General features: G+C 40.1%; 2 protein-coding genes across 9 annotated transcripts in view; both read right to left on the reverse strand.

Annotated features, from left to right (window-relative positions):
• The window catches only part of clcn1b (chloride channel, voltage-sensitive 1b), a 30914-nt gene extending 18302 nt beyond the window's left edge, over window positions 1–12612 (reverse strand). The window contains exons 1-2 of one of the 2 annotated variants that reach the window (XM_051406018.1): window positions 12091–12612; window positions 304–526 (exon numbers count right to left, since the gene is read on the reverse strand). In XM_051406018.1, the coding sequence (XP_051261978.1) occupies window positions 304–526; window positions 12091–12141 (274 nt within the window). In that variant the 5' untranslated portion in view covers window positions 12142–12612. Of the gene's footprint in view, window positions 1–303; window positions 527–3267; window positions 3341–12090 lie in introns of those variants that run through there. The other variant, XM_051406019.1, reaches the window with a different exon arrangement.
• A 1122-nt stretch (window positions 12613–13734) lies between these two features.
• Window positions 13735–23885, reverse strand: casp2 (caspase 2, apoptosis-related cysteine peptidase). 7 transcript variants are annotated; one of them, XM_051406090.1, is made up of 13 exons: window positions 23731–23885; window positions 23055–23218; window positions 22034–22204; window positions 21849–21923; window positions 21451–21636; window positions 21148–21214; window positions 20624–20715; window positions 20135–20317; window positions 19601–19729; window positions 19418–19508; window positions 17993–18181; window positions 15762–15871; window positions 13735–15638 (listed from the first exon to the last, which is right to left on the reverse strand). In XM_051406090.1, the coding sequence occupies exons 2-13, from the start codon at window positions 23202–23204 to the stop codon at window positions 15504–15506; spliced, it is 1578 nt and encodes a 525-aa protein (XP_051262050.1). In that variant the 5' UTR covers window positions 23205–23218; window positions 23731–23885; the 3' UTR covers window positions 13735–15503. The 7 variants fall into 7 exon arrangements, with proteins under 7 accessions (XP_051262050.1, XP_051262049.1, XP_051262051.1 ...); XM_051406089.1 differs by having other exon boundaries at window positions 17981–18181; XM_051406091.1 differs by lacking the exon at window positions 21849–21923 and having other exon boundaries at window positions 17981–18181.
• Between the last annotated feature and the right edge of the window lie 919 nt (window positions 23886–24804).

The following is a 24804-nucleotide window of genomic DNA, read 5'->3' on the forward strand; positions in this document are numbered from 1 at the left end:
TATGAGCTCATCGTGTTGCATGTAAAATGGTAGTGTGCAAAGCAACCAGTAACTGAAGCCAGCAGATAAATCCTGCTCTCTCTAGAATGTAGTGTGATGTATTTCACAAAAAAGAGTGCCAGTAGCTCAAAACTGTATTTAGTAAAGATAATGGTATTTTGTTAATTTTCACCCGTTTCCTGGTAACCACATGAGATGTCATGGCAACCACTAAAGCATGACCATCGAAACAGTTTTGCATCTTCTTAGAAGAGCTTTTGTAAAGCATTTGAACGTGGGCGTTTGAATGGAATAACCAGTCACCTTGGCATTTGGAGTAGGGACGAGGCTTCTTGGTAGAGGAGGCGTGGCTTTGATGCGACTCCAAGCTCATGGGGTGATGATGGTGATGCCGCCGGCCATGCCCTCTGCGGCCGGTGGCTGTGGCGTTTTCTCCTGCCTGTCTCCTCCATTGTCTCTCTGTCAGCAAACGGGCAGCCTCCCGTCGGGCGAAGTTTCCCAGCTGCTCCCTGTACTCACCGTACAGCTGTAACCGAGGGGAAACACTGACAATCACTTTGAAACAAAAAGTCATAGAAATCATATGTTTCTTGGGCCTCTCAAGAGAAGGGAAAAATGATGATAGGAGGAGGAGGGAGTGAGGGGAAAAGAAGAGAGGGAAGAGAAGGAGAAATACCTCTGAAAACTGAGACTTGGGAGAAGGATAAAACTAGATCCAGTGCAAAGAGTCTTGAGATAACGAGAAAGAGATGGGGAATGTGCGGCGTGTGTGTAAGGGATACACACCAACCTGAATACCCTGGCAGACAGAAATAGACAAAACGGGCATAGAGATCGGAAAAACCCCTCCCTGAGAGGAGGCAGGGGTTGGAGAGGAGCCAGAGGAAAAGATCCTGGAAGAGAGGACATTCCACATCTTCCCCTTGTCTATGCTTTACACCTACAACCACACACGTACACAAACACACACACACACACACACACACACACACACACACACACACACACACACACACACACACACACACACACACACACACACAATGACACTCACTCAGAAAACACGACACCCTGTCAGTCGTTGTGATCAGTTTGCAGTGCACTCGTTAAAACCATAGAAGCTGTAAAACACTGCAGATCCAGGTGCAGCTATGATGTGCAACTGAAACCTACAGATCACATGCATCCCACCACACAGCAAAGCAAGAGGCTAAATCATAAGGAGGGCTGGCTGCCACACATTTCTGTCTCATGTTCACACAGAGAGCTGACACATCCAACCGTGAGGCCCAGAGAACCAGAACGAAAGCTCAGCTAACAGCGCACAATTGCGTCCACCAATAATAAAATGAAGATGCAACAACAATCTACAATCTCACTTTACGCAAAAATGTTTAAATAATCACAGAATGACACAGAGAAGTTAGTGTTAATCTGTCTTTTGGTAAGATTTTCTCTAGTGTAAGTGCCCAAAAACTGCTTTACATAACCAGTCCACTGTAAACATGAGTCACTACAACCACATGACAAAGTGACTGATATAGAAGTTTATAATTAATACATGAATACGCCACATAGCAGGTGGCCAGCAGTTACACTCTTAAAGGCTCTTGAAAACTTTCAATGCCTCTAAATCATGCAGCACGTTATTTTAAACCTCACTAAACCGCAAACCACAAACTGTTATTCAGAACAATGTGGCACTGCTAACAGCTTTTATGAGCCCCAGTGCAACAAGTGTTTGTTGCATTATCTTTGTACTTGCAGTAGACCAGTGATGAGTTATACAAAGAAATGCAAACCACTATTTTTAATTACTTTTAATTATTTGGCAAAGTTCTGGTTGAATATTACTTCCATTAGTTTGTTTTAGATTGGCTTGCTGCCAGAATAATGGGCTTTGATACTAAGGCCAAGACAATGATGATGGAGAGTTTAGATCACAGCAGGAAAGAATTTAAAGATTTGTTTTACTTTTTTCTGAAGGAAATAAGGATCCCTGATTCTGTTGAGCCCTCGAGAATAACTTATTGATGCCTATAATTCAAAACACACTAAAGACATCACAAAGAAATTATACAAAGGTTTCACCTCAGTGAATAAAAATTAAATCAATTAAATAAGTCAGCCCTTGGAAAAGGAAACTAAAATAGAAATACCAGAGGAAATGTGGTTTTAGTAGGAGAAAACCAGTCTACTGCAGAAACTCGAGAGATTCATGCTGGGAAAAAATCTGATCAGTTTCTTTATCAGCTCCAACCAGAAACCCAAATGAAGAGGGTCTCAACAGGAGGGAGTGTGGATCAGTTTCTGCAGACCATTCTAATATTTTTTGGTCTGTTTTGGAAAGGAGTGGAGATTATGGACCTAAAATCGGATTTCTCTTTCAACTTGGAATTATAAAGATTTTCATGGCTGCAAGTAAAAAAAAAAAACCAATTACAAACTCAACTCTATCTGCTCAATGGAGAAAATGACACTGAGAAAATGGGATTGTTATAACCATCTAGATTTTTAAGATTTTATTTTATATGCATTATGAACCTGTGCCTTTTTTTTCTTCTCTTAATTTCACTGGTTGCGCTGTAGTATTGTCCGAGACTTCATCTGTCTCATGTTCATGCAAAATCTAGATAAATAACAAAAGTTTTTGGGGGGATATAAAATTTAAGTGTCATTACCTGAGTTGTCTTTTAACCAAAGGAAACATCCTTTGGTTAAAAGAATGATTTATGTTTTTGATTAATACAAAAAGATGAGAATGAAAATGACAAGTTGTGGAATGTCTTGTTGTGTTTCAAGCAAAGGAAAGTGCAAATTATAAATTATAATGCTGAGTTAGCAAACTAAATTAACTAAAACATATTTATCCAGGAATTAAGTAAATTTTTGTTGGTATTTCAGATATTCAATTGAAGAATTTGGCTAGAATCCTATTTGAGTGAATTGTATAGAAATATAACACTGTGTTTAATGTACTGTATACTATATACACAATAGTCGTTTGTTTAGTATCTTCTTTCAATTTTTATTCTGGTCAAGAACTAAATAAAATAAATCTATAAAGCCAAAAATCACAGTCACACACTGTTGCACAAACAACCCATTAAAGCAATAATTGGAGATAAATCAATTAAAATATGTAAACAGATCCACTAAAATAACTTGTGGAGATTAAAGAAAAAGAACACAGGACACAGCAGAGAATTAAAAAAATCACCCGTCCACCATCTGAGCAGACGGAGCCTTTGGTCCTCGGGTCTTTACCTGTTCCTCATCAGTTGTCTTTAGCATGATGTGGTAGCAGCTCTGTTCCTGTTCTGTCTCCTGTCCTACACTGCAGACAACCTCACCACCACCTCTACTGCACTACACATTAACACCAAAGTCCTAATCCATCAACATCATCAAACAGGCGCTGGCACCAGGCGCCATCAAAACCAGGGACAGTAACAAGAGGAACCTGTGCACTGTGATGGCAAGAGAGAAACATTTGACTTCCCATGCCCGGTCCTGTCACAACAAAAAAAGACAACCAGAAGATTATAGTCAAATAATAGTTATTTCTACAAACTTTTCTTGCTTTATTGATGGATTTTGTATGTATTTCTGCATTATCCCACCCATTTACATCAACTTTAATTTACTATCACTGCTTTACAGTAGCTTTTACATTAATTTAACTGGTCTTGTTGTGGAAATGTTTTACAACAAGGGGTCAATAATACTTTTATGTATTTAGGTAAGCTCTCTTATTCCACACTTTCAGACCCAAATGATGCCAACTCGAGACATTATCTGTAACAAATTCATTAAACTTGATGCAGCAGTCTCCTCAATGCTTTAAATCGATAGAGTTCCCCATCAGGACCTTTTTTATGTCTTTGAGTAAAGTAAAGTACTTTACTCATATATTCAATGATGAAACTTTACTTTCCTCAATTTCAGACGTTTTTCTTAATGGTTTTTCTTTGCTCCCCACATTTTTTTTCACTGCTAGTACATATATAATTTATTGTATCATTTGAATGTTGGACATACAAACTGTGACTAAAATAATAAAAAGGATTAATCACAAAAAACTACTCACAAAATGCTATTAATCATCATTCACTGTCATTTTTAGTATTGTAGTGTATTTCATTCATTAATATTGCTTTAGCAGCTCAGATGAAATGTATTGTAGTGCAGTAACAATTAGCAGAAAATCAATCGCCAAATATTTTAATAATCAATTAATCATTCAATCACAGCGTTCAGACTTTGTTTGTTGTGGTAAAACTGAGAATGCTTTTTTTATTTTCTGTCTCGTCTTTGACCATGTAAGGGGGTGTACTTTTTAGTAAACAATCCTCCATTTATGTTGTTGAGTTTTGCTTCATGAAGGGAACCTTTTTTTGTAACAGTTTTTAATTGGCAAGCTTAAGAGAGAAGAATTTAGTTCCAAGCTGTAAAGTAATTTGTAATGAAATGAAATGTCTGACTGCTGCAATTGTACACAAATTTGTTAGACCTAAACTTACTTTAGGTTCAGTTTCTATATTTATGATTTGGTTGAAGCCATAAATTTGATTTAATGTCAATCAAAAACATTTATAAGTAAAAATGTTTATTTATCTATTATGTTCTACTTTCTTTATACAACGACTAATTTTGGTGTCTTGTTAACTCATGAAGGTTGGCCAATTTGTGTTCATGACATGAAAATCAAATGCTAAATATTAACAAACTCCAATTTTGATATTTGAAATGTTTTGTGGTTTTGGACTGTTGGTTGGACAAAATAAGCATTTTGAAGACGTCACCTTGAGTTCTGGGAAACAGTGAAGGATGGTTTAAATGTCTTGTGACAATATAACTGAGTTGTAACCCTGATATATTGCCAATGAAGGTCCACTGAATTATCAGTCTGAAAGAGAGAACCAGACAAATAGAGACAAACTACTGACAGCGTGAGAGAGAGTGAAAGCTGTGACGTTTGTGTCTCCATCTCTCAACCTTGTGTTTATTTTGTGTCACCATGTAACCTTGTACGTCCATCTGCGCCGCACAGGGCCAAAACATGACATCAGTGACCACCATCTCTCCAACTTTCACACGCTTCTGAACATTGTTTGACTCTCCAATGTGGAATGACCTTCCCACTCCAAGTCAAGAACACCAGAGGAAATATCACCTCTTCCTCCTCTTACTTAATTTACTCTCAGCAAGATTCCCTCTATCTCCCCTTGTGGCTAATATTACTTTCCAGCACTTTTCCCCCCTTTAGGACACATGAAAGTAGTCAGGCGTTAACACTACAGCTCTGACACTCGCACCGCTCATTATTAGTTTCTTGTGCCCGACTGTAAGAACCCAAGCTTCTAATGTTGTGCTTATTACAGTCTCGTGGGATGAAGAAAATGGAAAAATGGAAAACATTCCTCCTTTGGCTTTGTTAGTAATACAAAGCCTGTGTTCAATTATGCCTGTGAGCTGTCAAGAATTCATTCATGGATCTGCCCTTTATGAGCCAGCTTTAACAAGGTGATACTACTGTAAAACACATGAAATTCAAGCAGTAAGAAAAAGCAAACAAAAACAGAAACAAGCTTGCAGAGAGAAAGGGAGGGAGAGCTTCAGTCACAGTGAGCGCCGCTAATGGATGCCGAGGTTGAAGGGCAGTGTGACATTGAGAGTTAATTAAAAAAAGAAATAGCACATTCCTGCGTCCCTCACGAGAGGGAGTCAGCTCTGCATATTCATAAATATCTGTGTGTGTTTGTGCGGGTTTGTAAGCGTGCTAAGTTTGTGTTTGTGTGTGTTTATGAGCGCGCTAAAATAATGTTTGTGTGTGTGTGTGTGTGTGTGTGTGTGTGTGTGTGTGTGTGTGTGTTTTAGTGTGTGTGTGTGGTGAGGCCTTACAACAATATAGTCCTGTCCCATAGCACAAGGTTAATGATAAAATCTGACCCGCTCACTGACGGATAGATCAGGAAGATTACCCCCCCCCCCAACCCTCGCCTCCCCACCCACACACACACACACACACACACACACACACACACACCCAACACACCCAACACACACAGGCACGTCTCCATATGAATACACTAATTAACCAGCACAATAACATTTCCATGCCTAGTCCGAACACTGTTCAAGCTGTCATGTTCTAATTAAGGCATGTTGGCGCGGCCAAAAGAGAAAAATAAACCAAACTGTGAACCTCCATGTGTTATGCATGAGCCCACAGTTCAACTTTACAAGTACAAGTACAAGTAATCCAGGGAAAAAAATAACTGTGGAGGCCTTTTTATCCTTTATAAAGCTGGTTTACATGTAAGGTCACAACATGAAATTTACAGTTTAAAGTACATAAATAAGTATGAGACGGTACAAAAGCAGCCTTTTTCTACCTTTCATTTACTCACATATGCATCAGTCCTTGCAAAAACTGTCCCAACTTTAGGAAGAAAACACTTCAATATACAAGATAATAAACCTTACCAGAAATTGATCTATATTCAGAACTGTTTCAAAAGTGTTGATCCGCTCCCTCATCTTTGCAGCCGTTCCTCCTGCAGGTTGCTGCTCACTTTCTTGAGTGTCTTTAATACACTGTAATCCCTTCTCTGGATATCTTTGTCTTACATCTGTCCTTTCCTGTCTTTGCCTGTGTGACGGACACGGACTATACCTGCTACCTGCCTCCATACAGTATAGACCTCAGTGAATGACAGGTATGACCAGTGCCGCACACATATCTACACACACAGAGGGGAAAGCAGTAGAGGTTAATACAGACACTTGAGGCTTGACAATAAATTGTCAGCAGCTCTTAATTCAGAGGGGTAGATTCTCAGTCAGGCGGTTGATCCAGCAGATTCCTGCAGCAGGATCATAAATGATACCAGGCAGGCAGGACACAAGCTTAAGGTATGAAAATAATACCTGCTGACTGAGTGGAGACCATAACCATATTAACATTGTGTTGGATATGGTGGGTAATACTGAACTGTACTTTAAGTGCCTTCAGCATAGATAACATGCTTTAATAAAGCCTGACTGGGCTCTGGTACAGCATTGAGTATCATGTTGTTGGGTTTTTTGTACACAAACAATGTTTTTAGCGGTGAATGCTCAAATCTGGTACTTAAGGATTAGGTTAAAGTTGTGACAAAAATATGTACTTTGGCAAGATATTTTACATTAGAACAATAGATTTTACTATGAAAGAAATTTAAACATTGAACTTACTTAAAAACAATGAATAAAAAGTCAAATGTAAATATTTAATCAGGTCAAAATATATAAAAATGCAGCCCATAAAACATTTTTACCGACATAAACAATTACTGATTTATTTTGGATAAGCTGGTACCATATTATCACAATGTGGTTACCTCAGCTGGACTCTATGCCTTACCTTTATTTAGTCAAGCGGTTCTCCAACTGTGGGACCTAAAATGGGTCACTGACTGTTCTGTTGTGACCCAGTAGTTCTCACGTGGTTTCTGAGTCTTTGGGGACCAGAGTGCTGCTGGTTTTCTGTCCCACCAAGTAGCTATTTGCATTTATCTGGTGACAAACAGCAGGGTTCAGTCAGTTTGGTAGACGACAGTGTTTTATTTAACTTAACATGTGTTGGGATTAGATCAATCTAGCATTGGCCCTGAATATGCAGTGTCAGCTTGAAAATAACCGTTTTATTTCTATTTAACCATATTTAGGCAAACAGAGTGTAACTATGTCTGATTTAGTCGTACTCTGCAGTAGACTGGTGTCCTGTACAGGTTGTTTTCCTGCCTTTTACTCGATGCATGTTGGGATACACTCCAAACCTCCACTAGACCTTTTTCACAGCAGCCATTTTGACAGTAGATGATTACCCTACTAATTCATGTCACAAATGGCTGCTGTGAAAAAGGTCTACTGGTGACCTGAGCAGCAGAAAATGGATGGTGGGAAACTGCTTTCAGTTTCTTTGCAGCAAGTAAATGGAACGACCTGCCTGAAAACCTGAGAAGTGTTCCAAACCTGATTTAATTCAACCCAGTTTTACTTTTCTCCTACTTATAGCCAACATCAGTATACAGTATGATCAACATTACATTTTCTTTTAAGTATTTTTGAGCATTTTATGCCTTTATCAATCAGTCAATACTAGAGAGGTGACGAAGAAATGAGGGAAAAGAGAGGGGGAGTGACTCTTGTGATATAGCTGGAAAAGTACAGTTGTAACTGATAACATTAATGATCGCTCTATCCTGTCTTGTGTCCCAGTAAGCAAAACCAGTGGACCAATATGCACAATACCTGGTCCTTTAAACATGCACACCAAAAGGGAATGCAGCCATCTTTAATGTTATTAGTTACACATGTGCTTTTCCTGCTATGACATGACAAAATATCTGCTGTGAAAAAGGTCTATCACATGGTCAGTGCCTTAAACCACGAGGCACCCCAATATTATCATATTGTCATATTTTGGTGCAACATACAGACATATTGTAGCAATTTTAAAACTAAATTAAATGAATTTGTACTAGCTGAATTAAAAAGATTTATGTGTATAATCAGCAGTCCAATGTCTTGGTTAGAAATGTATTTAAGAGCCAGAAAAAAACATGGGTCTTTTTGAGCAGCTGCAACCTATTGCAGTTATTTGTGCTCTCGGCCACGTTTCCCAGAAGTCCACTTGTAAGTGTGTGTCAATATCACCTTAGCCTTGAGATGCTTTTGGGAAATGAAACCTTGGTTAATATTCAGTTCAGTATTTTGTTTGTTTTCCTAATTGCACAGCCCTGAAAGCTACAAACACATCAGAAGTCATATTTTTGATGTTGCAACCAGATTTTCTTCTGCTTTCTTTTCCAAACTGTCTCACCTCTGACTGAACCCTTGTGTGCAGCCTTTCACCTTTCTCCCTCGCTCTTCCCCCTGAAACTTTCCCTCTTACCACCCCTTGTCCCCATCCATCCAACCCCCACCCCTGAGGTGAAACCTTACTCGTGGATAAATTTAGCAGCAGTGTGACCCAATGTTCACTGACACACTTCTCCGCACCTCTCCCTCTCTCACGCTGTTTATCTCTCTTTCGGCCCATCTCTCCCAGGAGGCCTTTTGTACAGACAGATGAAGGGCTTTAACCTTTACACGAAAACAATGACAAGTTATTGATGCTATTTTGCTACTTTAACACAGTGTTTCATCTTGTAACTATTACTGTAACTACTAATAGTTTAATTATTACATGATTGCCACCTCTGTAATTGAAAAGACACATCAAGTGACTGCAATATCATGTGAAATTTAATGGCTTAATCGTCTACATCCCAGTCATTCCAGTCTGCGAGACATTTGGCAGGTGAACATTATCCCTTTTAGTAGCCTGTAACATTTGAGACTTATGAGATCTATTTCACTGCTGTTGACATTCTCACAGTTTGAGACTCATCCACTCACACACAACCCCATTTTTAAACACATCCCTCAGATAAATTGTAACACACAACCAGCTGTATCAAAGCAAGCACAATACAGTATGCACACACACACACACACACACACACACACACACACACACACACACACACACACACACACACACACACACACACACACACACACACACACACACACACACACACACACACACACACACATCGCTATTTGTTTTCGCCACCCTGCCGGAGTGCATCTGTCAGTGTGACATAAGTCCACAGAGGGTGCTTCCTCTAAGTTAAGGTCAAGGGTCAACAACAACTGTGTGACTTGGAAGTAATTAACACAACTTTACAAACCCAGCAAGCAATGATTTGGTGATTTGCAGGTCAAAAGACATCAACGTTAAAACTGGGCTAAACTAGACTGAAAGTTATAAAGAACCTTCTTGTTAAGTATTTTACAGGTCTGTAATTTCCAAAACATTTCTTCCTGTTTCCTAAAAAGAACTATGTAATTGGGTATTAATTACAGGAAAAGAAGATATATAACATATATCATTCTCATACAATGTCAACACCAAGTTTATAAGAAGCTAGATAAAAGTCCATGACTGAAATGACATACCTCTGTGCCAGGTGTGCATTAGATAATATTGTGTTTGTACTGATTAAAGGGAAAATAGAGACACTGTTCATTTGGTATACTTCAATTAATTACCAGTATAATCAATCATTCTTTTAGTCAGTGCAAATCAGGTCAGCTAAAAATGTAAGAATTTAAATACAGGCACAACACAATTGAACATAGAGAATAACATTCTTTGGTGAATTAATTAATAATTGTTTTAAACAGAGCTTTCAAGGAAAGCAATAATTAGTACCAAATGATAGAGAATTACAGACCTAGAAAATGAAGTGTTGCCTGTTGCTTTATCCTAACTTGTCCTGTTTCTTTTTTCTTATATCGTATATATCGTATTTATTCAATTTTTATTGAATTTCTCCTTTCTACTTATCTAATTATTTATACAACCACATTTAATTGTGTAATCCTGTAAGGTATAATGACAATAAAGCTGAACTTTAAACTGAACTTTAAAGGACTATAGTTTAGTGTTAGACAGATTCTTACTAGTTATGTGAAACCTAAACATCTAACACTTAACCACATTTAACTTTAACACTTTTGCAAACACTAAAAACAGACGTCTATTGTAACCTCTCAGCATCAGTGTGCATCTGTGAGGATTTAACCTGCTAAACCATCAAACTGAAAATATACACTGCTATATCCTGCTGCTCATCAATAAACAAATTATATTAGGACGATCTATTAACAGCTCTACACATAAACTCCTCAAATCCTTCAAGGCTCTAATTTCCTCTCTCTCTCTCTCTCTCTCTCTCTCCCCCCACCACCACACACACACACACACACACACACACACACACACACACACACACACACACACACACCACAGACACCATCGCAGCTTTCACACCTGAGAGATGTGAGACTTTGCAGAGAGACATTAAGCCTGTAAATAGTGTGGTTAATTGAGATTTCTTATTTATATCTGACCTGTGGGCACCCCTGTGGGGCTCCACAAGGACCAGGGAACAAGAGATTTGCTATTGGCAATCTACATCGTCTCAGAAGAAGAGGAAGAGGAGTCACTGTCACTGCTCTTAGTCACTTTGTCAGTTGCTCAGCCTGCTCTAACTCATACATACACACCGCAGCTGCTTGTGTATGTCATCCTCTTGTCTTATAATTCAAATTCATATTTAAAATGACGTTTAAAACCCCGGAAGAAAAAGCACAATGATTCAAATCAATCGCTGAAAAAAAACACTCTTATTTATGTCCATAGAGGAGGTGTGATTGAATGAAAAACATCAATGGCAGACATGCAGACATGATGCTCCTTCGACCATCATTCTGGATGAGCATTTAAACAGATGAACGAGAGGATATAGTGACATGACTTCATCTCAACACGTACGTCTAACCTGTCTGCTCAGGTTTCCTGTATATAGGTATTTATATCCACCAACACATGAAAACAGCAATGACTTTACAAGGCTGCTGCTTCAGGAGGAATACAGATAGATGTAGACAGACGGGGTCTCGAAGTAGAAATTTACCCAACACAATAACAGTCAAATGCAAGAAATCAAGCAAGAGACCAGAGTCTTAGTGTGATAAATAATAAAATCCTTGATTATTGAAGAGATGACTTTCCATTAATCACCCTCACTCAGTGTTTAGCAGCGTGGGCGGTGTGAAAGCAGCGGAAACTGTGAACATGTTTGAGGGCTGTACAAATAAACTTGACATTAAGTTGCAGAAATGGTTTTCAAGAAGTAAAGAGAACAGAGGAGGCAAAGAGAAGACTGCTGGTGGATAAGAAAGGATGCGGCAGATGAAAACAAATGACCAGGAGGTAGTTGTGGAAGAAAAATACTGAAAGGTAGGGCAGAAAGAATTAGGGAAAGTGTAGGATGGTAGAAAAAGACTAAGTGACAGGTAGATAGATGGAGGGATGAGGGAGAAGCAGGTGGATGGGCATGAAATGAGGGGAAAGTAAAAGACATTTCAGGAGACAAATAGGACAGCGGACCGGCATGCAGGTAAAGGTAGATTTCGGGAAAGACCTACCAGGGTCTGTTGGTATCTCAGAGCCTTCCTTTGCGATGCATCTGCAGCCATTGACACGCTGTCACTGATCCAAAAATAACCTCGCTGGACACCCCAGCATTTCGAATGGCGTGGGCAACACCATACCCCCCCCCACACACACACACACACACACACACACACACACACACACACACACACACACACACACACACTCTCTTTCTCTGCCTGTCTTTTATATACCGTACACACACTTTACACCAGGTCAAATAAACAGGCAAACATCTTTTAAAGTTTCTCACTCTCCTATAAACTCATTCTCAAAACGCAGTCGTTACAGAGTCCTTCCTGAACGCTCTCTTCTCCAGATGATCCAGAGGCTGCGAGCCATCCAGCTCCACTACAGACCTGACGGACACACGGACAGAAATCAGACAGGCAGACAAAGCAGAGCAAAGCCATCTGATGAGGCAGTGAAGGACGCAGCGCTTTCCTTTATTAGAACTGCAGACACCTAATAACACACACACAGACACACACACACACAACTTGTTGCCCTAGGCAGCACCCTCCCTGCCAGCCGGCCATTAGGTGTGTGTGTGTGTTTGGATGGACTTCTTGTTTGGGGGGGGGGGTTTGAAAGGTTTGGAAGGGCACCCCCCATAGGGCTGCCCCTGCAACGTGAGCAGGAAGGTGCACATGACACCCCTATGACAGCTCACACCTAATCAGCCAATGATGCAAGGCAATCCCCATAACACTCACATGCTATGGCAGTCCTGATTAAAAATCACCCCGAATGCGCCCACCCACGGTAAAAGACGGACCCCAAAAACACACTGTAGAGCCCCATAAAGCGATCCCTATACGCTTGACCTCTCCAGAAGGTTCAGATGTATAGAGGAACTAATACAGCGAGGGAGCTGAGTGTGTATGTGCCGCACATAAATCACTGAAAAGCTGAGAAGCTCACAGGCCTGCAGGGAAGACCACCACTGCTCCGCACCCCCAGAGAGACAACATCCCACTCAGACAAGTTAATCTAAACGTCTCTAACTCGTCCTCTGGCTCTTCCTCTCATAGCTGATGAGACAGGCGGCCATTACGAGAACCACAAAGACACACAGACACACACAGATCCCCCTTAACCCCGCCCCGCTTTGTGGTCCACACGCCAGCGCATAACAGCCTAATCTCACAGCTACACCGGAGGCCAGCGAGAAATGTGTTACTCTGACCGTCGGCGTGTGTGTGTGTGTGTGTGTGTGTGTGTGTGTGACAAGGGAGAATGACTGTGGACAGCTGGCTGGGCCTCTATCTGATACACTAAGAACATTTTCACTGGGCGGCGGGCAGTGTGAGAGATACATACGTCCCAGTCACAGCATGGAGAGACCTGAGCACAGCGGAATAGTGGGGAGCCAGTTATACTATACCTGAGAACTGAGAGGACAGGCTGTTCACCGGGGAACAACACACACAAACACAGCAACAAGGAGGATCAAATAAAGTGGAGCATGCACAGGAGCAGCCACAGCGTACATTTGTGCAGAGGTCTCATGGTGCAGCACTCAGCTTAAACCAAACATATGCACACAAAAACACAGTCAGAGGAAATGCAGATACACTCATGAACATGCAAATGTAAGAAAAACAAACAAAAAGTTTCTCTTGTTTAAAAACCATGGCCTGTTTATTGTATAGCACATTTGGTCATTAGCATTGACAGAAATAAAATCTCTCCCAGCCCCCTCACACTGCACCTCAGCAGAGCTTGGCAGCAAATATCAAACCTTCAAAACTTCTCACCCTGCAGGAGAGTTACCCTTTCATACCACTCGGATGTTTTTCTTTTTTAAATTATATTTTCCCAATTACTTAAAACAAAGAGGAGAGCACTACTTCCAGGTCGAGGTAAACTCTACCACAAGTACCTCACACACAGAGCTTGAAAGCATCTTTGTTTACAGATGGTTAATCAATACTGTTTTGACCAAATATTCTGTTTTCTTCACTACAACACTGTTGTAACTAAACACACTTTGCCTAGTCAGGGCCTTTCTGGGAATCATCAATGCTCACAAAGCCTTCAGAAATAGATTTTTCTCTGTGTGTGAGGCTGCCAAAGCAATACAATACACTGTAAAAGCTCAATGGTAATGAATTCATCTAAGAGACCATTGTCACATGTTACAGGTCACTGTAGAAAACTGCATATTGTTTATGGAAGACATAAGAAATACATGTTTTATCGTTACTGTACCAGATACAGTAAAATACCACGAAAACTGTACATGGACTAACTAAATGTGCGGCTCCCACACAGGGAGAAACACTATAAGGAGTCAGAGATACCATAAAGGTCAGAGTTCACACTGTAGGTGTATGACCCCACAAGTAGCACCACATTCCCCTGGCAGCCCACCACCACGACAGGGACAGATCTACAGTAACATATAAAGTAAAATTTGTGAGTTCCTTTGTGAATTTAAGGTTAAAATTTCATTCAGGCTGCTTTTGTTTGTTTGTTTGTTTGTGGGTTTGCAACCACATAAGCACACTGAATGGTTGGAAAGCCACAAACAAACAAACAGTTTTGTAGCTGCCCTGTAGGTGTTTTTCTCACTTCATAAGGCAAACTACGTGAGAGAGGAAAATAACTTCTCTAATGAGAGCGGGCAGAACCTGCTGCAAAGATTTTACAGTTTAATTATCCCTGTAGGTGACTATAACTAAAATAAAAGCCATCTGCAATCATGACAGTATAGACCCTTTTGAACTGCAGAAGATATGAATATTTATGACATACAGATGATGAAATGCATTTGTCTCTGCTGTGCTGCCCCCTGCCTGTCACTATACTAAAAACAAGAAATGGTCACAATTCAGAACAAACATTATATACAAATAAAAAGAATGGACTTAAAAATCCTTATAAAAACAATTTCATACAAAATAAGGCCACAAAAATAGATCTGTGTACAAAATACATTTTAAAAAGTGAGCGAAACCTCAAAGTTGCTGTGCAGTAAGAAAACAAAAAAATATGATTCTGTCTTTGACTAAAACGGATTAACATCTAAACCCTCTAACTGGCATAGACACAGGCACACAGATACATGAGTGAGTTGTATGCTAAAACGCTGCCCATTTCCGAGTACATGTAGATTAACATAAGCTTGCTCCTTTTTCATTTCCAAGATTTGCGTATTTGTGTACGTGTGTATGTGTGTGTCTGCGGGTTTGAGGAGGCAGTATTTACACAGAAAATATGAATGAATAAATCCTCTGTTTGGACATGAGGTTGTAACAGGGGAATGTGTGAGTGTGTGGCAGTAATTGTTTGGAATAAACAGTCGTGTGTCGTTTCTTGAGAGGCTTCAGTGTAAGGAATGGTCTGTGTGTGTTCATCTGTGTATGTGCATATTTGGATATCAATACTGGGGCTGGTACTTGGGGAAAAGGTAGAGGTCTTTGCACAATGAGCTGGTGAACTCCGACATCTCTTTGCAGCGATGGTGGGCGGTGCCAGGAGCGTAACCCTCCCGCTCCTTAATGCGCCCGTTGACCTAGAGACAGAGAAAAAAGAGACAGGAAGATTACAGTAATGTCTTAAAGAAGTTCATTAGATAAAAAAGTACATTTAACACCATGAATGCAGCATATGAAAGTACAGGACAATCTATGCTCACCTGCACCATTATGTCTGCAAGGTGTGTGTCTCTGGCATTGAGGCGAAGTGATGTGTTAAGTTCTTGGATAAACCAGGATCCTCTCTTGGTGTTCCGCATGGCTGCTGTGCCTTGAGGAGAAAAGGATCAAACAAAGGCTTAATACAGCGGGAGCTCAGGTGGTGTTTGGTATTTACACAACTGGAAACAGAAACAGAAAAGTTATAAAATTATGTTAACATCTAAAACTTTGATAACTGTCGTGGAAAAGTAGTCTAAGCTCAACAGAAATACATGAAGGCAGAGCTCAACGAAAACTTCATCGACAAATATGGTTTTAACCCCAGACACTTTGGTTCTTTAAAAAGGGATCACAGATTTAAAATTGCACTCTTGTAACACTGTCAAACTCACGACAGACAGTTTAATAAAAAAGTATGATAATGGATGCAGCACAACCAGAGAAATTTTTCTTTGCCAACAGCTCACTTGGAGATTCAGGTATGTTATGCTAGTAGTGGCTAATGTATCCTTGCGCCTCCACACCCTCAGATTCTTAACTTAGTAGTAGTCTTCAGCCCCAACGCATGCTGCCTGACATATTTTTTTAGCAGACTTCATGCAGCTTCCTCTGGAACCACAAAAGGTTTCATACAACTTTGTTCATATATGTAGTAGTAGTCTCTAAGACGATGTGTAAAATCAGTGAACTTTACCTTTAAAGCCTCTCATATGATCTATTTTGGTTTTGTTTCAGTAAATCTTTGAGCCGGCTGCACGCATAACAGAAGGTAGAAAACAAGGGCACATTAAGCCACAGTTGGCTTAATCGTTTAAAAAAAAACGATTTGTTTTTGCTGGTTGAAATACGGCTACCTCTCGACGACCTCTCTTTTTTCATAGATTACTGCACACCTCTACTGCAGCATTCAATTTTTCACGCATTGTAATCTTTCGCACTAAAGTTGAAGGCCCAGAGTGTCGGATTTCGTGGCATCTATCTGTGAAGTTGCAGATAGCAAACAACTGGAAGAATACAGCTTGCCCTTCCACGAGTAGGGGTGGGAAAAATAATCGATTCTTCGATGCATCACGATTCTCTCTAGAGCGATTCCGTCTCGATGCAGATAAGTTAATAATCGGAATTTTAAAAATTAAATTAGTTTGCGTGCTGCAACGTTCTGTTCGCCTGCTGCAGAGTGTTACAGAAAACTCTCCTTTCTGCCTGCCGGTTCTCCGCCAACACGCATGCGCACCAAACACGTGCGAGTTGTTTACATCCAAAGTTTAGTGGCGACAAAATGGCTGCGAGCGACAAACCTCTACGGCCTGCACCAGCTTCTTTAAAAGCAGCGATACGGCAGTATTTTGGGTTCTATGAGGTCGATGGGAAGATGGACAAGACCTACACTGTGTGTAAGGTGTGTAGAAGTCAAATTAAATACTTCGGAAATACAACCAACCTGCGAAACCACATTGCTCGACACCACTCAGAGTTGGGGGAAAAGCGACCCGTTCCTGATGGCAGCCAGAGGACAATTGAGAGGGCAAATTCTTATAATTGACTAAGAGCAGCTTTTTCTTTAATGACATAGAAAAGAAAGATTAGAAAGAAAAGAAAAATGAATCGTTTTTTTTAACATACTTACATATTGTGTTAAAATGTAAGCTGCATTGTTCATAGAAAGTCATATTTGTGACAAGAAAAGCTTTTTCTCTAATAAAATTTAGAGAAGGTAATTCATCTGTTGATTGTCTTTAATGAATATCACAAAAGTAGTAGGAAGTGATTAGCAAACTCTGAGTAGCAAACTCAGATGTATATATATATTTTAAAATCACGCTTGAAAATTATATAAATATAAATAAAAAATTGTTGCATCGAGATGCATCGATAATCGGTTTAGAATCGAATCGTTGACCTCTGAATCGTAATCGAATCGAATCGTGAGGTGCCAAAAGATTCCACCCCTATCCACGAGTGTAGGAAAAAGCCCCTATCTAGAGGCAGTGTTTGGTTTGTCCTCTGTGGAAGAGTACCGGCTTCCTCTGCAGATATAAACAGCTCATTCTAAGGTAACCAAAACACATTTTTTATTTTCAAGTGACTATACACTAATGAAAACATACTTATGAATATCATGTTCCATCTCTGCCAATACATCCTCTTAAATGTTACACACTGGACCTTTAAGTAAACATTTTGCTAATAACCAAAATAGCAAAAGGGACAAACTTACAAATTCTCTGACCTTTGAGAGATGCGAAGCCACAGATCATGTCAGACCGCTGGGGCAGTTTAATCCTGGGCCTACCCATGTCCCCTCTCTGTCTGGAGTCTGCATCCCCCTGTCCTTCCCTCCCAGCATCCCGCTGTTCACAGCTTGGTGAGCAGGTCCTTGCTGGCCCATCTATCTGCTCCACGCCACAGTCCATCTCATCTGGAAGACAAGACAGTTTCTAATCAACATCAAACATCCAACAGTCTTCTTAACCTCTGGTGCAAAAATCAGGGCTGAAGTACCTGAGCCTGGTTTCAGTCTCGAGATGCTGTTTCTCTGACTATAGGACCAGGACTTGTCTTGGACTGGAATTTAAGTGGGTCTTGACTGTGGTCATGGCAAGTTTTGATAAATCAAAAAATTGAATAATACATTTTGTAATAAGAACATGTAATGGGATATTTTTTTAAGTGGATTCTTGAAATGATCTCTTAAATGAAAGCCAAAATCAGTCATTTTTCTGAGCTTCAGTTAAAAAAGTCTTTTAACTTCTGCATGAGGAGACTATATTAGCCATTTCTTCGCATTTGCTGGTGTAAATGTAATTAATTTTGGAAAGTAGGATGACAGGATTTTCATGAATACTGCAACAAACCAATTATTGGTTTTGACTGAAGCTATCTGCAGAGGCAGTGGCCAACCACATCTAATGGCCTTTCATCAGCACACCTGTGGTGGGCTCTGTGGTGGAGCGAGGGACTGCGTGACAGTAATTACGACTGCTCCTGAGGGGTCTGAGGGTGTGTCGGGAGCATCATCAGCCATGTAGTGAGACCATAACCTCCATCACAGAGACATATTAATTAGCTGGGAGCGTCGTTAAGTCACAGATTAATTACATGTTTATGAAATGTTATTGTACTACTACTGTATTATGTTCTATTAACAGAACATTTAAATTTGACATATTATGACACAATCCACGGCATCTGGATCGCCCGGGTTATCTGTCCCAGTGGCCAGGAAGGTGACAGCCAACAACATCTGGACATGTGGAGAGACAGGCTGGCATCTGCGTATTGTCTTTCTCTTACAGTAAAAGCTTTTATTATGTTGGAGGGATCCAACCAATTTAACATAGGTAGTCTTAACATACGTTATAAGGCATTACAATCACGTATTTGCATATTCACATTTGCATATTATGATCCATTATGCGTCTGCCCCAGTGTCTCTTCAAAGTGCACCCGCCCCAAACGGAGCAGTGGCTGCACTCTGAAATCTCCCTGGACATCTGAACTCACTCTGTGGCTGAGCTCCAATGAGTTCAAACACCCAGTGAAGAAAACTTGGTTTGGCCATGTGTATTTGTGATGATGTCACTACAGGAAGCTTTGTAGGTCAATTTAATTAATGATGATAGAGGGCTGTACAGAATAACACAGAGAGTCTTACCTCCTCGGCAGGCCTGGATGAAAAACATCTTCGGCTTGTTCTGAAGCAGGGGACAGTGTGCATTGTCGAAGGCCTCAAACACCCAGTCCAGCTGAAATTGATCACATGTTAAATGTAAGGGGGGTTGATCCTCACCCTTGAATGGCATTACATACATCAGCGCTACCTATGAACCAAACACACCTGCAGGAGCTGTCCGTCTGTACCATATATAGCTCCTTCCACTCCATGGGAGAGCAAACACACCACACAGCTGTCCACTGTCCGGTGGTCTGCCCGTCGACAAAAGGTCTCAATACACGTCCTCATGCCCTACACAAAGAATGTGGAATCAGGAAATGTGTGATTCAGACGAGCCCAAGATTTGTAATACTTAACAGGTTGATAAGGCAACAATGTGGTTACATGGCTTATTCATTCCTCATTTTCATTTCTTACAATAAGCTAATTACTGAAATATTAAATGTGTTTTGTGATAACATTGGCACACTGAACAGCATTGAAAATGGGAACTGAGCTAAACAAACCTGCCAAACGAATCTTACATGAGAGCAGCTTTTCTACAAGCACCGGCCAAGTGACTTTCTGAAAATGATTCCAAGGTTGCACCTCCCCTTTTACAACTTCATGTTCTAGCTTTGTCAGCTAAATAAGACAAATATATTTGAAATAACATCCTGTAAATACATACTGAACCTGCTTTTGTGTGTGTGTTACCTGAGCAGTGAGGTCTCTGTGGACTGTAACCAGGTAGTCCAGCTCTGTGAACACCTTCCTGAGGACCTCGTCATCCACCTCACCTCCCTTCCTCGGGTCAAGGTCAGGCGCAGCACAAGGATCAAAGGTCACATTACTGATCACCAAAGCAAAACCACGAGGGGATGAATTCATTCTGTAGGACTGGAGTGTGGGAAGTGAGAGAAAAGCAAAAAGAAGAATGGATCAAAGAGTCCAAAAAACCAAAATAACTTCATAAAAAAGCTTCGTTCATATAACGGCTTTAATAACTTACTTGTAAACATTAATTTATACTATTATTACTTTTCCACATTCACTACATTTATTTATCTTTGCATTTAGTGTTATATATTGAAACATCTAGATAGTTGGTGTGACACTGAAGACAAGTGTTTCTAAAAAAGCCCACAGGTAAAACATAAGTAAGTCACTGTAAACCAGATCTGGTGAAGAGAAAAAGTGTTTTACCTGCTGGCAGTGAGAGAGGTAAAAGTCAGGAGTGCACGGGAGCACAGGAGTGTTGATGGGACTGTCTGCATCCAGACTAAACTCCATGGACTCTGCCACACACACACAAACACAATCATTAATAGGTTAAACTCTGATTATTACAAGTTAAATTGCTGATGCACATCATTGTGTGCTCCCACCGGCAAATGTGCAACAACAAACTTTGTACTACAACGCTGTGAATGAGTCAGTCTTGGGGCGTGGCGCCTGTAGGTACAGACAGCCAAATACTAGAGTAACCACACTCCTACACTTCTCTCAGTGATAAGATTATACAATGAACAATTCACAAAGACTGAACTCTCTAAAGCTGCTGAGGGCTACAACATGTTTTTTTGTGTTGAAGTATATTCTATTACCTGTCTGTTTAAACAGATAAACACTTCCAGACAACACCCTTGTCTCCATGGAAACAGAACAATATTGACAACAAGAGAAACCTATGTTATCCTGAATGCAGGCAACACTGCAATACCACTCACCATGTGTCCTTGCTCTCTTGGCAGCAATTCCTTCTTGGGTGGGAAGTGGGAGAGAGTCCACAAACCTCTGAAATTTGAAGTCATGTACAAATTATTAATGACAAACCATCAGCTGCTTAAAGCAAACAAAACAAGACACATAATGGCGGCTTTTGTTGTTGGCTGTCGCAACAGCAGCTGTTGTGGGAATATGACTACTACAATCATAACTTAACTATTAAGCCATCTCCTGCCTGCTGTGTGACTACCTCAGCAGGCCATCTGGTTGTTTAACATGATATGGATGTGGTTTGTGATTCTCACATCTGTCTGCTTATCTCTTCCTCTTTTCTTCGTCCTCTGTCTCTCTGTCTTCCTGTCTTCCTCCCTGACTGGGACCAACCATCCCACTGAGGACTCTGAGCGCAGGCAGTTATCTGAGGCTTGGACTGATGGGCATGATGAAGTGCTGCTCACCTCACTCTTTTCTTCTCTGTCTCCTAAAGATGTCTGCAGAAGACCATGTAACCGTTCATACCGTTATCTGAGATGTGTAACTCTTAGATCTGTGAGCATGTGAAATTACTCTGACAATTATGAAACCTCCTTAAAAAGAGATATACAATAATACATAGTTCTCTGGACATTTGTTCTGTCTAAAATGTCAACAGTGACAATGACTGCAGTAATTCTGATAGGGGGGTTAAAAGCCCTCTGCTCACCTCTCTCTTACTTTCTGTTGGCTGTGTCACTAGTTGCCCTGCTTTTCCCTCTGGCTCTTCCTCAGGCTGAATACTCTGTGAGCAGAAATCAGTCCAAGAACTGCACTAAGTCTGGTAAGAATCTGCTGTGTATGCTGCAGCTTTGTGTTGTGTGTGTGGTGATGTATGATAAAGCGCACACTCACCTCTACATATGTCTCTTTGCCATCTTTTTCTGCTGTTTGTGTGAGCAGGTCACACAGGTGCTTCTGCTCAGTTTCTCGCAGAGCTGAGCAGAAGCTGCTAAAGGCTCTGGGCCCTCGCTTTGGTAATAGTAGGAGTAAACGCCAGCTTCGTTTATGAGATGTTTGCTCAGCCTAGAGTGGAGGAGAGCCGATCAGAAACTAAAGATCAAATATGAAATTTAATGGTACATTTACATTTTTGGATTTACTATTTTCACACTAATATTAACTTAATATATATTTTACATATATACAGCCCCAAGGTCTGTCTGAAAAATAAAATAGCATGCATTGAACCAGCCACTGGTTGTTTAAAGGGGGTACCTCAGTAATCAGTAATGTCAGCCAGGGAGAACTTACAAAATTCAAACTCATCCAAAATAAACTTTTTACTTTACACGTTCACTGAAGGACATAACCCAGTGGTTCCCAACCTATCTGGCTAGTGACCCTTGAAATTAAGCAATGTGTCCTTGTGACCCCTCATCAAATTTTAAATCCTTATTTAAAATTTAAATTTTTAAAATCCTAATACGAATGGTAAAACAACAGTTCAGCCAAAGGATGATTTTGATTTGTTTAAAATAAAAAAAAAGATTAAACAACTGAAAGTATCTGCTATTGTACAAAAAATAACAACAATAATAATACAAAATACGTTCCCTGTAATCATCTTTAGACCCTACAGTCTCATAAGATAAGATAAGATAAGATAAGATATACCTTTATTAATCCCCCATAAGAGAAATTCAAGATACACATCATGAGGCCCCAGGTTTTATCCATACATAAACTTGACCGTAAACCTTAACCAAAGTTACTGGCAGCCAAGCAAAAACCTACTGGCAGCAATTTAAGCAGGTGTATCGATCATTCAATGTGTAGGTAGCTGACAAAAGTAACACAGTCACCTGAAATATCAGACTACTTATTCCTGCGGGTCCTAAAAGGAACCGATATCCATATACGAGTGCTCACATACCATGATGCTCTCTGCCATGCTCTCTGTCAGGATGTCCTCTGCCTGTAAGGACTGAATGAGCAGTGCATCCACCACCAGCTGTTTGCAGAGAGTAGCAGAGTGTCTCCGAAGGGCCCGGCTGTCTCTCTCCAGCATGCCACACTCCAACATTTTGCATCAACAACCTGTGTGTAGGACAGATAAGACACATGAACCTCCATACCAATAAAACACACAGTATAACTGTGACATACTGTGAGTGTGGTCTGTTTAATGTCTCGCTTCAGACAGCAATGAGATTGTTGAACATTAATGCTGGACGCTCTCATTCTTACCTGTCACTAAATAGTTAATATACAACAGGTAGTATCATCTCTAAATACTCATGAACTATGTAATGGAGTACTTTTAAAAATAAAAACCACCATCAACGCTAGGTGGACATTGCAGGTGTACACAAAGGAACAGCTAACTAATGAGTTTGCGAAGACAGTAGTTAAATGTGTGGCTTTATGTTATGATATTAATAAAACGTCCGACTTAAAGAGACTGTAGTTTACAGTAAGTTATATTTACAGTTAAACGTTGATGGCTAATTACCAATGCTAACCAGCTAGCTAGCTCACTCCGGACTGCCCCTCTTCTTCCCTGCATGAAAGTGAGCGATATATAGTTGAGTCAAAAACTACTTTCTTACCGTTCCTCTGTTTCTGCAACAGAATATCAAACCGTCCGGGAAAACTACAGGAAAAACGTCGACGCGTTTCTTACTATTTCACACAAATTAACAACATCCCGTCCTCACTCTACAAACCAACTTCCGCGGGGTATCCGCTGCTGCAGCGCGAGGGGGCGGGGCTACAAAGTCATTGTTTTTGGATTCTGACCAATGAGAGCGGAGTAAAAAATGACTGACGTTTCAAACATCCAATCGCCTGGCTCCTTTCACACACGGGCGCCTCCCAAGTGAAACTACTGTAAAGACGGTGTATTCAAGGGCATTTTGAATTTTGAATCCGTTTTCTGTAAATAAGTAGCCAATTGATAAGGAGCGCTTTGGAGACAGGCACAAACAGTTCACTAATGGAGAATCATTTAACTCAACGAGGATGGACTGTTATTGGCTGAAAATACAAAAAAATGTAACGGGATTCAACTTAAACTGATTTCCAATTATTATAATAGGTATAATTATAGCTCAAAATCAGACAAACAATATTTAATTAAGATGTGTAATTAATAGCGGTGGTATGGACCATGGTATTTTAATAAAAAAATGTTTTACTGTTCTTATTTTATGCTATTTAATACTTCCAATTCAAATAAATATTTACTACTACTTTTAATTCCACTTAACAGATATTGTTTTTGTTACAGATTAAACTTATAGAATATAAAGTTCAAATGAGCTGCACCTCAACTATTAAAATGCTGCGTACACTTAAGGGTAATCAGTAACAATTAATATTTAATAAATATAAGAAGGACCTTTCTGCTATTTGTTAAATAAGCTTTACATTTTCTGTTATAGACAAATAAAAAGTTTATTTTCTATGTGTGAAGTGTTAAATATCTTGTGAAATTACCGAAAACAAGTTTTTTGATCATATGAATATGGACGAAATGATATAGGAAATGGAAACAAAAAGTAAAATGTAGCAGGGTAGAGTAGATACATCGAGGAAAAAAATTTAAAAAGGGGAATTTAGAACAAAACACGTAGATGGAAATAGATCAAGAATCAAGAACAGAACAATCAAATGCCAGCTTT

The sequence above is a fragment of the Dicentrarchus labrax genome, unplaced genomic scaffold (genome assembly GCF_905237075.1).
Source record: "Dicentrarchus labrax unplaced genomic scaffold, dlabrax2021, whole genome shotgun sequence".
Lineage (NCBI taxonomy): Eukaryota > Metazoa > Chordata > Actinopteri > Moronidae > Dicentrarchus > Dicentrarchus labrax.